Source organism: Equus caballus, chromosome 6 (assembly GCF_041296265.1).
Source record: "Equus caballus isolate H_3958 breed thoroughbred chromosome 6, TB-T2T, whole genome shotgun sequence".
In the NCBI taxonomy this organism is placed as follows: domain Eukaryota; kingdom Metazoa; phylum Chordata; class Mammalia; order Perissodactyla; family Equidae; genus Equus; species Equus caballus.
The window spans coordinates 18,519,009-18,532,055 of record NC_091689.1 but is presented as its reverse complement, the minus strand read 5'-3'; the positions used below and the strand labels follow the sequence as shown (position 1 = coordinate 18,532,055).

The 13,047-nt window shown below is 37.6% G+C and overlaps 1 protein-coding gene across 2 annotated transcripts in view; it reads right to left on the bottom strand.

Annotated features, from left to right (window-relative positions):
• The window catches only part of PSMD1 (proteasome 26S subunit, non-ATPase 1), a 96,918-nt gene that overhangs the window by 26,916 nt on the left and 56,955 nt on the right, over positions 1 to 13,047 (bottom strand). For both annotated transcript variants that reach the window (XM_005610697.4, XM_001498019.7), the window contains exon 17: positions 1,433 to 1,547. In XM_005610697.4, the coding sequence (XP_005610754.2) occupies positions 1,433 to 1,547 (115 nt within the window). The remainder of the gene's footprint in view (positions 1 to 1,432; positions 1,548 to 13,047) is intronic.

Below are 13,047 nucleotides of genomic sequence, written 5' to 3'. Positions count from 1 at the left end.
TCACATTTGAGGTATTAAGAAATATCAGATTACCTATTATGTTCATGAGGAGAAAACAGGTAAATGAGCAGTTAAGTGATTTGCTTAAAACAAAAAAGAGAATCAAACTGAGTTGATTTTGGTCTCAGACAAGAACTTTGATTTCCACAATACTAATTATGCAAATTAAACATGTAAAATGACCAGAGCAGTTAAAGAACAAAAAAATTTTATCTTCTTGACATTTGCAAACCACATATCAGATAAGGGGTTAAAATCCAAAATATACAAAGAACTCATACAGCTCAACAACAAAAAAACCAACAATCCAATTAGAAAATGGGCAAAAGATTTGAACAGAGATTTCTCCAAAGAAGATATACAGATGGCCAACAGGCATATGAAAAGATGCTCAACATCATTAGCTATCAGGGAAATGCAAATCAAAACTACAGTGAGGTGTCACCTCACTCCGGTCAGAATGGCTATAATTAACAAGACAGGAAACAACAAATGTTGGAGAGGGTGTGGAGAGAAGGGAATCCTTGTTCACTGCTGGTGGCAGTGCAAACTGGTGCAGTCACTATGGAAAGCAGTTTGGAGTATCCTCAGAAAATTAAGGCTAGATCTACCATATGATCCAGCTATTCCACTGCTGGGTATTTATCCAAAGAACTTGAAAACACAAAGGCATAAAGACACCTGCACCTCTATGTTCATTGCAGCATTATACACAATAGCCAAGACATGGAAGCAACCTAGGTGCCCATCAAGGGACAAATGGATAAAGAAGATGTGGTATTTATACACGATGGAATACTACTCAGCCGTAAGAAATGACGAAATCAGGCCATTTGTGACAACATGGATGGACCTTGAGGGTATTATGCTGAGTGAAATAAGTCAGAGGGAGAAAGTCAAATACCATATGATCTCACTCATAAGTAGAAGATAAAAACGACAAAAAAAAACCAAACACACACATGGCATTGGAGATTGGACTGGTGGTTACCATTGGGGAAGGGGGGAGGGCAAAAGGGGTGATTAGGGTCACATGTGAGGGGATGCACCATAATCAGTGTTTGGGTGGTGAACATGACGTAATGTATACAGAATTCGAAATATGATGTACATCCGAAAAAAATAAGAATTAAAAAAAAAAGAAAGAAAGAAAAAATTTTATCTTCTTTTTTAAAAGAAATCAATGCTTTCAAAAGGAAATTCAACAGCATTGTTTTCATTATGGCCATCCATGCAGCATGGTGGTTTGTTCCTGAATGGCTTTGAGCAATCCAGCACAGTAAGTAAGGAAGTTCTGGGAAGGCTTGTGAGGCAAGTTAAGTCTCACAGATCACTCTACCCTTGTATTTTTACAGCTGTTACATAAACTTTTCTTTGAGGGAAAACAGTCTGGTGCCAGGAAAGAAGTGACCCCACTGGTTTTGGACTTTACCTTGTTTCCTGTACCAGCACAGCAGATGCCCAGGGCCATTGCAGCTCCATACCGCACGTGAGGATTGTAACTCTCCGACAACAATGAAACCACGCTGGGGCACTGTTCAGGGGTTCTGGTAAGAAACAGAGTAAGTGAAGACAGCATCATAGGTAACATATTTTAAATCAAGATGGAAGAATTTTAACCAATTATTTTTAAGTTAGGAAAAACAAAGTTATATTTAATACAGATGTTGCAGAAGTAAAAATCTCCCACAGAATTCTAATTGTTGATATTAGAAATCTATCTTCAATATTCAGAGAACACATGCAAAGAAAGAGGTACGTATCAGTGATTCCTCAACGAGAGTTCTGCATTACAGCATGATCAGTCATTCCCTCGGGCCTCCTCCATAGTGGGAAATAACCATGGTGGGGGGAAGGCACACACTACTCCACATCCATTCTTATATTTCCTGCTTACCCTGTTTCGTTTCAGAAGACAAAATCATTTAGAGAGACTCTAGGATGTTTCCAAAGCTGCATGAAAGATTTAAATCTTGCAATATTACTTGGTTGAATATTAAACTGGTAAATAAGTCTTGGTAATGAGGAAATTCTGATTTTTTTTGTCTTTAGCAATTATTTTTGTGTTGATAAGCAACAGAGAAATTGTTCTTCTCTCATCCTCTTCATATTTTCAGTAAAGAAAAAAACAGGACAATCTTGACAAATGAAGTACCTGATACCTCATTTTTAAAAGACTATCCTGTTAGGGGCTGGCCCCATGGCCGAGTGGTTAAGTTCATGCCCTCCACTGCAGGCGGCCCAGTGTTTCGTTGGTTCAAATCCTGGGCGCGGACATGGCACTGCTCATCAAACCACACTGAGGCAGCGTCCCACATGCCACAACTAGAAGGACCCACAACGAAGAATATACAACTATGTACTGGGGGGCTTTGGGGAGAAAAAGGAAAAAAATAAAAAAATCTTAAAAAAAAAAAAAAAAAGACTATCCTGTTACAGTGGTTACCCTCGAGGGGCAGCAGGATAGGGGTAGTAACTAGAAGAGGGTGTAAGGGGAGTTTCTGGAAGGCTGCTAATGATCTTGAACTGGGTGTGGGTTACACAGGTGTGTTCAGTTGTGAAAATTCATCAAGTTGTAGGCTAATGACTGTGCATGTTTTTCAATGTACATTACACTTCAATAAAAACTTTTAAAAAAAGACTACATATATTACATTTTAAAGTCGTGGGTTTTTAAAAATATCCCGATGTAAATGAAAGCAGTTATTATCTACAGATCAATTCAAATCTTTAATTTTATGTTGGAATTGTCTTCTAGCCTCAAACTCCAGTGAGTGGTAAATTCAAATTTCAAATGGAGTAGAGACAAGTTTAAGAAAACTGGAAAAGTGGAATTTTGCTACAAGGGAAGGTTGGATTATTTCGCCTCCATCGCTCTTTCTTGAAAAGGTTCTCAGTTTGACTAAGCTTCCTAGTATGAATAATTTGGACGTAATACTGAAGGCAACAAGATGGAAAAATAGTCTGATATTGTGGAAAAAAGTAATGTAGTAGGAAACAGAAGATCTGGATTCTATTCTTAGCTTTGCTAATTTCTTTCTTTCTTTCTTTTTTATTTTGTTGAGGAAGATTCGCCCTGAGCTAACATCTATGCCAATCTTCCTCTATTTTGTATGTGGGTCACCACCACAGCATAGCTGATGAGTGGTGTGGGTCCACAGCCAGGATCCAAACCTGTGAACCTGGGCCCATTTGAAGTGGAGAGCACTGAACTTAACCACTAGGCCACGGAGCTGGCCCCTGCTAATTTCTTAGTACAAGACATTAGGCAAGTCACTTGAATTTTCTTTTCTGTAATTAGACTATTTTGCAGGAGTAATATAAAAAACAAATGAGCAAATAACTGAAAATATGGTAACAATATACATGCTTTCAGTTAATGCACAATGATAAATAACATTAAGTTATATAAGAGGGGGCCGGCCCTGTGGCCAAATGGTTAAGTTTGTACACTCCTCTTCAGTGGCCCAGGGTTTTGCTGGTCCAGATCCTGGGCTTGGACATGGCACTGCTCATCAAGCCATGCTGAGGTGGCGTCCCACATGCCACAACTAGAAGGACCCACTACTAAAAATATATAACTAATGTACTGGGGGGCTTTGGGGAGAAGAAGGAAAAATAAAATCTTAAAAAAAAAAAGTTGTGTAAGAGAAACCAAAAACCTGTGATGTAGTTCCTGTTTGATCTCTATAAATAGATGGGATAATTCAGACAAGGTTCAATTAATCAAACACTCTGGGGTCCATTTCCACAGCTGAAAAAAGGAGGAATGAGACCAGAAGTTCCCTAAAGTCTATTCTACTTATCAATTCTATGGCTTTTAAAAATGAACCAGTCATCAATGGTCTCAAATCAATGTTCATTATTACAGGACATTTCTTCAATGAGAAGTATTCCTATGGAATTTAAGGTGATATTACACCTAAGAGATTATTGGAGAGTTAGTCTGCAACTTACAGTTGACAGTACCATCATTTAACTTTTATTTTTCAGTCCTATTAGGCTGAGAATTTAAAGCTCTGTCCATAATTTGCTACCCAATTCCTCTGAGAAACTCAAGCATTTTGTCACCTAATTAATAACAAATAAAACCACTCAAGACTGTACATGTCTCAAGAGCCAAGGGCTGAGACTGTCTTCTGTATTTTTTATTTCCAATCAATTATTAGCACAGTGTTAGGTACTAAAGATAAAATAATTTTTATTACTTAGTAAATCTCAGAGGGAGCCAAACTAAATTTATATTTAGAGACTTAACCAACAAGTATTTTCTACTAGGTTCGAGGCCTAATGGTTAACCATTGGGAAAAATATCAAGCCCTTCCCTGTTCCCCTTTCCCCTTAAATTTATAATTCAGTTAGAAAATAAAAAACAGGGAGAGTTAGCAAGTACCTGTGACTATTACTTCATAAGGGCTAAGTGAGTGTCTTTTAATTTTATGTGCTTTGAAGTTCTCAGTAGGGAGATCAAATAGAGGGCTAGGGAAGGACCATTTTAAAAATGAAACACACACTGAACAAGGTAACTAAGTTCTGATGTGTTGTTTCAATATAATTCCTTGGCTGGTAGCTAACAGGCACCTTGCCCACATTACTATTCGTACAAATCATCAACAGAGCAGGAATTGTGCAAGGGCATATGCACAAGTCACTGCCATATCATCCAACCATAAACTGCACACGTGAATTCCTTTCTTTCGACAAACTGGCTATTAGCTATTCTTCATTTATTGAATATTTTGTGCAACCTCAACAGTAAATCATGTTAATAAATCAAGATGCTTTTAAGAATATAGTATCTTTTTTCTAATCTATCTTCATTAGAGAAGGAAAAATACAGCAATATGTATATACAGGCAGAAACACTGTTCTAAGCACATGGAGTCCATCACAGTGGGATGGCCATAAACTTTAGGGTAGTCCCTTGGCAGAATTATGAATTTATAATTCTCATTAGGTAAGTGCCACAGCAGTAACATAATGACACAGGAATTAAGACTATATCCTGTTTAACTCTCTTGTAGTCCCTACCAACAAGCTCCATACAGAAAGGAATAAAGGGAATCCTCCTAAAGTGCGTGTCCTCCCACCAAGACCACTCATCCACACACCCAGGAAATTCAGATCTTTAATCATTCTATTCCCTCACTCCTCATATCTAATCTGCCACCAAGTCAAAAGAAATCCTTAAATCTTGTTTTTGTTTCCATTGCCTGTTTCAGGCCCTGATGATCTCTCACTGGAAATAATACAGTGATTCCATAAATGATCTCTCTGCCTCCTTTTCCTCTCGTCTTCAGTTTGCTGTGGTAGAGAGAACATGGGATAGAATCAGAAAGACCTGGATTCCAACTGTGGTGCAGCCATTTATTAATAGAGTGACAATCACTAAATCTCTCCAAGCCTTAATTGCTTTATCCATAAAACAGTATCTGCTCCACTTTATTCACGCTGGGGAGAGTTGGTGGTGTGGTAGAGTAGAATACTATACTAGAATCACTGAAATCTAGATGCATAACCAGAAATTGCCTTTGGATCAGAACCAGGAATCTGGCTACTAGTATGCTGTAGTTTGGGTTTTTTTTTTTAAAAAAAACAGGTAAGGTAACTCATGCCCCAAAGGTCATTCAAAACAATATAAAGCAAGTTGGATATTAAACCTAGAAAGCTGGTTATATTCACAGTTCTGATCTCCAGATTTCCTAATTTTTTAGGGAATTAATGGCACACAGAACACTTATTCACTTGCCCCTCAGCTGCAGCAAGGGGAGGAGATTCCAGGGAAAACTGACTCATAGCAAAGAATTTATCCTAAATGTATCTTAAAACTTCATTTACTTGTATGAGCCCTATTTGTTGAAAAAAGTATTTTATTTAGAATAGGACATTAACAATTTCGTGAAGTTTAGAAAAAATTGTGCCTGGGAACATAAATACTGGGAGCCTAATGCAGAGCTTTACCTAGTTGATTACCATGAAGACTGACTCGGGTTGTGAGGCCTATAAACTCAAAGCACATAAACAATTCTTATAAGTTTCTCAATCTAATAACAGTTCCAACTCTCACATTCTTCAGAAAAGTGTTAAGACAAGGAATAACAAATTCTTTAATAAATTAGCTTAGACATTCAATCTCTACAAGATTATAATAAAACCATAATATTCTATGTTTACTCCTGTTTTTCAGCAGGCAGCTCTAAAAGGACACAAGAATCTTTCTAAGTAATGACGGGAATGCAAACATTCACTGAGAGCATAACTTCTGCACACTAATCTTTATCCAAACATATATACATACATAGTGTGCATATATATATAAATAAAACATTTTTAAAATAACAGTTAATAAATGATAAAATGATATCATCATTTTGCAACTTGGAATGAATTCATGGACCTCAGCATAACTATCATGAATAGAGAAATAACCGAACCTTATGTGTACTGCCAGCTCTGCCTCCAAAAAAAAAAAAAGAGAGAGAGAGAGAAGAGAGAAAAAATTGAACATGAATGTGACCAAGCCTCTGGATTCAACTATCAATTTACAGGAAATATAAAAGACCAAAAAACTGCATTCTATTACACATAGGGATGCAATCAGCAAAATCCATACTGGGGGAAACTTGACAGTATTAACGACCTGGCTCCTTCAACAAATAAACTGCAAGGAATAAAAAAAAAAAGAGAGAGATGCCAGGCAAGAGAGAACCTACAAAGAGAGAACCTACAAATTAGAAGAAAATACACCAAATCTTTAATAATAGTCCATTAAGCTTTCTTCCGGTTTTTTAAGATAATTCTGACACTCCTTAAATCTTAGCTTTTCTATATAAACATTTCTCTCTCTCTCTCTCTCTCTTAGATAATGTCACAAAATAATTCCTGTAGCTTGGATCAGTATTTATAACCAAGTATTTAAATGACTAATCCCTGATCAGCAATAAGTGCTCATCTCTATGTCTCCATGAACATATTTAGAAAAACAAACGTCTAGAAATGGTCAAGTCACATGAAAAAAAGTGGATTTCGTTTTATTGGGTGGGGGGAAGTAGAGAGGAAGGAATTCACTATGTGGGAAACCATTTTATTAGCACAGAATGTGTTACCTTTGATTTAGCTTTTTCACATATTTATGTTTTGATATCTTGTATATTTACTCAGATAATTACAAATCTGCTAGCTGCATTTGTTTTCAACAATGGGGCTATAAGTTGTGGGAATTTTGACTTTTCTTTTTTGTAAATTTTAATTTTTTTGGTGAGGAAGATTGGCCCTGCTAATATCTGTTGCCCATCTTCCTCTTTTTTGTGTGTGTGCTTAAGGAAGACCGTCCCTGAGCTAACATCTGTGCCAATCTTCCTCTATTTTATATGTGGGACACTGCCACAGCATGGCTTGATGAATGGTGTGTAGGTCCACACCCAGGATCTGAACCTGCAAATCCCAGGTCACCAAAGCAGAGCGTGGAGTTAACCACCATGCCACCGGACTGGTCCTTCTGCAACTTTTCTTGCTCTCCTTTATTTTATTTTTTGGCTAGTTTATAAAAATAATACATAAAAAAAGAATACTCTTAGAGGTTAACAGGGGGACAGATTTTTTTTTTGAATTTTGTTTTCATGACAAAATAAAAGAGATGCATAAAATATTCATTATCATGAAAATAACTGAAAGAAAACAGTTTTGTTTTCCAAACATACTTTTGTCCCATGAAACTCTATATCCAAAGCTACTGTTATTTGTAGGTTTTTAGTTTATCAGTTTAATATTTAGTGAATATCTGTCTACTACATGTAAAGTACCATAAGGAAAACAAAAAAACCACACAGATCCTGCCCTAAACGTTACATACTTAGTCCTCCCTTTAATCATTCTATCATCTCACTGGACTTCAGAAAACTAGAAACTAGTATAGCTTCAGACAAGCTTTTGTTGTATTTCCAAACAGATTAATTTCTTTCAGGTGCTGACAAAATGAGGTGAAAATATCCCAAAGAGGTGAGAAGAAAGTAGATTCATAAGAATTATACAAAGAAATTGCTATCACCAAAATACAAAATATGGCTGTTAAAAATCTCAGATTGCATTCCGGGACCTAGAGAAATCTGAAATATTCAAGTTTATAGCATTATTAGCACATCCTTCACCCCTTATAAATTAGCAAACCAAGAAAAATTTTGCAGTGTGAGTGGGCTGTCATCAACTGGTAGATGATTAAAGATTTTACTGGTATTTCCTTGATTTTATAAAAATGAGCACAAGTATATTTTGATTCTCAGAAAGTTTAATTCATTTCTGATATTTAAATAAGGTCCTGATGATAAAAGTCCACTTCTAATAGCTTATATAGTGGTTACTGATGAATTGTAGAGTTAAACAAATCTACACCAAAGATATTTAGGTACTTTATGATCATCAACTATAATTCCAGGTATAAAAATTCTTTTGATTAAAGGACATTGTCATTTCATGACATCAATTCACACGAAATTGTAGTTCTGTGTTTCAATCTGCTTGGCAGTTCCCTGGAGGACCAGTGCAATAGCCTGTCCTCGTTTCATCCAGGGCTGGAGCAACTTCCCAGGGGACATTTGCTGAAACCATCTGAAACCAAAAATACTGGCCATAGCAGCCTGGGGCAAGGGATAACAGTCTAGACAGGCAATAAACAGACTGAAAAGCCTGGAAAGGAAGAGGCTGGAAAGGGAGATATATGGGGCAACAAGGGCTTTTAAAAGTTCCCAGGGATGGCAGGGGAATTGAGAAGACCACATGCATGCTCAGGGTTGGACGCATGCTCAGGAAAGGCCTGAGAAGACCCTAAGCTTTCACCTCAGGTTTTGCACAAGCAGGAAGCAAAGGCTAAGGCAGAGCAGTAAACAACCTGGCTGAGCACTGGAGCGTCCCAACACAGCCAATCTCCACAGACTGGGAGAGTATTTTTTCTTTCTTTTTTCTTTTCTTTTCTTGGCTCCAGGCATTTAAGGAAACTCTGTCAAAACACTAGGTGACTACTAAGCTAATGGGACAGAGACTTCAGTGGCCATACATGAGAAAGAATACAGACTTATAAAACTACTTCAGAAAAGTCACTGAACAAACAACAACAATCCACAATAAGCAGCAATAATAAACCCTTGGAAGGGGGGAGAATCTGATTTCCTGAGTTGCCACTCTATAATATTCAAAATGTCCAGTTTTCAACAAAAAATTATGAGGCATGCAAAGAACTTAGAAAGTACAGCCCATTCACAGGAAAAAAAGAAATTAATAGAAACAGTCCCTTTGGGAGCCTAGGGACTGGACTTTAAAAAAAACTGTCTTTGAAATATACTCAAAGAGCTAAAGGAAACCATGAGCAAATAACTAAAGGAAATAGGAGAACAATGTATTACCAAATCAAGAACATCAATAAGGAAGTAAAAATTATAAAAATAAACCAAATAGAAATTCTGGAACTGAAAAGTACAATAAATAAAATGAAAAATTCACTGAAAGGGGTTCAACAGCAGAACTGAGCAAGCAGAAGAAAGAATCAAGTTAGGTTAATTGACAATATTAAGTTAGGTTAACTGAGAATTAAAGTTAGGTTAACTGAGATTATCCAGTCTGAGGAGCAGAAAGAGAAAAGAATGAAGAAAAATGAACACAGCCTAAGAGACCTGGGGGACACCATCAAACATACCAACATATACACAATGGGAGTCCCAGGAGGAGAGGAAAGGGAGAGAGGGGCAGAAAAAAATTTGAAAATATAATGGCCAAAAACTTCCTAAATTTTGATCAAAGACTAGAAACTTAAACTCCAAGTAGAATAAAATTAAAGAGATCAGTGAACGAAAAAGACAAAGACTACAATCTAGTAGGAGACAGGTGACAAACAATAAATGATAAAGTAAGTAAAAAGGTAAAGTACCAAGGAGAACAAAAACAGTAAATCAAGATAAGGGGTATTGGAAGAACCAAGAGAGGAGGGCATCTAGCAGTATTAACTAGGGTAGTCAGGTTAGGCTTCAATGACAACAATGATAACACCTTATTCCCAGAGACAGGAAGGCAGTGAGGAAGCAAGCCAAGTGGTTAGCTGGAGGAGGAGTGTATTAGGTAGAGGAAACAACTCATGCAAAGACCCTACGGTGGAACAATGCCTGGCATGTTTGAGGAGCAGCAAGGAGACCAACGGTTTGAGGGTAGTGAAGAAGGGAAAGAGTAGCTGAAAACAGGCCAGAGCATGCAGGCCTTTATAGGAACTTTGGCTTTTACTATGAGTGAAATGAAGGGCCATCAGAAGATTCTGAGCAAAGGAATGACATAATTTGACTTATTTAAAAAGAATCATTTTGATTATTCTATTGAGAAGAGCGTGCAAAGGTAGAAGAAAGAGGGCCAGTTAAGAAGTGATGGTGACTCAGATAAAGTGACAGTAGTGGATGTGGGGGAAAAAGGTTTGAATTTGGTATATACACTGAAGGTAGGACCAACGAGATTTCCTGATGGATAAAATGTAGGACGTTAGAGAAAGACGGGAAGGACGCAACTGCCTTTAACTGAGATTAAGAAACCAATAGAGCAGATCTGGAGGAAATGAGCAGAAGTTCCGTTTTGGACATTTTGAGTTTGAGATGTTTTTATCTAAGGGAAATATCAAGTCGGTAACTGATCATAAGAGTCTGGAGTTTGAAGGAAAGGTCTAGGATACAGATATAAATTTGAGAGTTTCAATACTGTCATGCATTGCTTAACGACAGAGATATGTTCTGAGAAATGAGTTGTTAGGTGATTTTGTCATTGTGCAAACATGACAGAGGGTACTTACACAAACACAGATGGTACTACACACCTAGGCTATATGATACTAATCTAACGGGACCACCACTTATACCTGGTCTGTTGCTGGCTGAAACACTGTTAGGCAGTGAGTGCATGACTGTATATAGATAATGTTTAAAGCCATAAATGTGTATGAGATCATCAAGTGAAGAGAGGGTGGAGAAGAGATCCAGAAATGAGTCCCAGAGGAGCCCTAATTTTAGGAGGTTGAGGAGATGAAACAGAACAAGTAAAGGAGACTAAGAAGGAACAGTATGTGAGGTAGGAGAGAATCCAATAGAGTGAGGTCTAGTGGAAGCCAAGTGAAGAAACTATTTTAAGGAAAGGGAAATGATCAACTGGGTCAAATGCTGCTGTGAAGTAGATAGAGTAGGTTATATCACCTTCTTTTTATAAATGCAGAAATTAAAGCTCAGAGAAAGTGGTTTGTCTAAGGTCTCCTAACCCTTAGGTCTCACTTCCTGACCACAGAACCACAAACATTAAGCTGGAAACAGAGTTTCAGGAGCTTTCTTCAACAAGTTGATGGAAGCCAGGAGAGTAAATGGAGGAAGAAAATGAAAAGGAAGATAAAGTCAATAGATTCTAGGGAAAATCTGCAGATAAAGAGGGTAGAATAAGAGTAAGAAAAGATTCCATAAGAAAGAAAAAGAACCAGCATGGGGTGTTGCTGAAGCCAAGAAAAGATAGAAGTTTTAAGAGAAATTCTTAGTCAACATGCCAAACATTGCACAAATCAACAACTGGTGTTAACCAGTGACTTTCTAAGAGTTGTTTTAGTAGAATGTTAGGGAGAAAAATCTGATTATAAGGGTTATAGACTGGGCGGGTGATAAGAAGAGAAAAAGTAGGTACTTCTTTAAAGAAGTTTGATGATGAAAGAAAGAGACTTAAGGGATAAGGAACGGTGTTACTTTTTTATGAACTGGAAACCTGAGCATGTCTGCAAGAAAGAAGTTAGTGCTGAGGAATTAAATATTCAAGGCACGGATTCTCTGTGCAAAAAATGTTTTATTCAGCAAGACTGCAAAGAATAGGGGCCGGCCCCGTAGCCAAGGCGTTAAGTTCTCGCGCTCCGCTTCGGTGGTCCAGGGTTTCACCGGTACGGATCCTGGGCGCGGACATGGCACCACTCATCAGGCCATGCTGAGGCAGCATCCCACATGCCACAACTAGAAGAACCCACAACTAAAAGTATACAACTATCTCTTGGGGGGATTTGGGGAGAAAAAGCAAAAAAAAAAAAAAAAAAGACTGCAAAGAATATAATAAAGAGATAAAGAGTTGGGATCAAGAACTTAAATGGAAATTAGCTGTGGAAAGGAGGAATGACAACATGATCCCAAAGAAGGATAGCATGGATGAAAAGAACAATAATTTGAAAGGGTGAAAGAGTTTTCAGATTGGTCTAAGTCATTAAAATCAGAGGTAAATTTAGTCATTAGGGGAGAGTGAGTGAAGGAGTAGAAGGAGAACAGATAAAGTTTAGAATAGCTATTCTTATGGTTTTAGCTCTTTCACTGATCTCGTCAAAGAGAAGAACAAGAAAGAAATTAAAAAAAAAAAAGAGGGGCTGGCACCGTGGCCAAGTAGGTAAGCTCGCCCGCTCCACTTCGGCGGCCCAGGGTTTCACTGGTTCGGATCCTGGGCACAGACATGGCACCGCTCATCAGGCCACGCTGAGGCGGCATCCCACATGCCACAACTAGAAGGACCCACAACTAGACAAATATATATACACACACATACACACACACACACACACACACACACAGAGCTATGTACCGGGGGGGCTTTGGGGAGAAAAAGGAAAAATAAAATCTTAAAAAATAAATAAATAAATACAGCCAAGAAATATTTGAGCTGTGCTGTGGGCCTCGTTGAAATAAGCTAGTCTTAGTTCTACCATGTCTGTATTATAATTATCAATACACTTGTTTGCACCCCCCCAGAGGACTGTAAATTACACAGGGGTAGAAAATGCTTATCTTGTTCATCCGCTATATCTCCACCAGCAAAAGAAACTCAATGAATACTTCACAAATGAATGAATATGTAATGGACACAATCTACATATTGTTAAAAATTCCTTAATAGTTAGTGTTTGATAGGTATTATGACTGAGAGGTAAAAAAAAAAAAATGTCCTTGGCTGATATTTAAGTTGTCTCCTTAGACCTATAAAAGATATTAGACTGCCCTTTTAAGTCAAGGATAA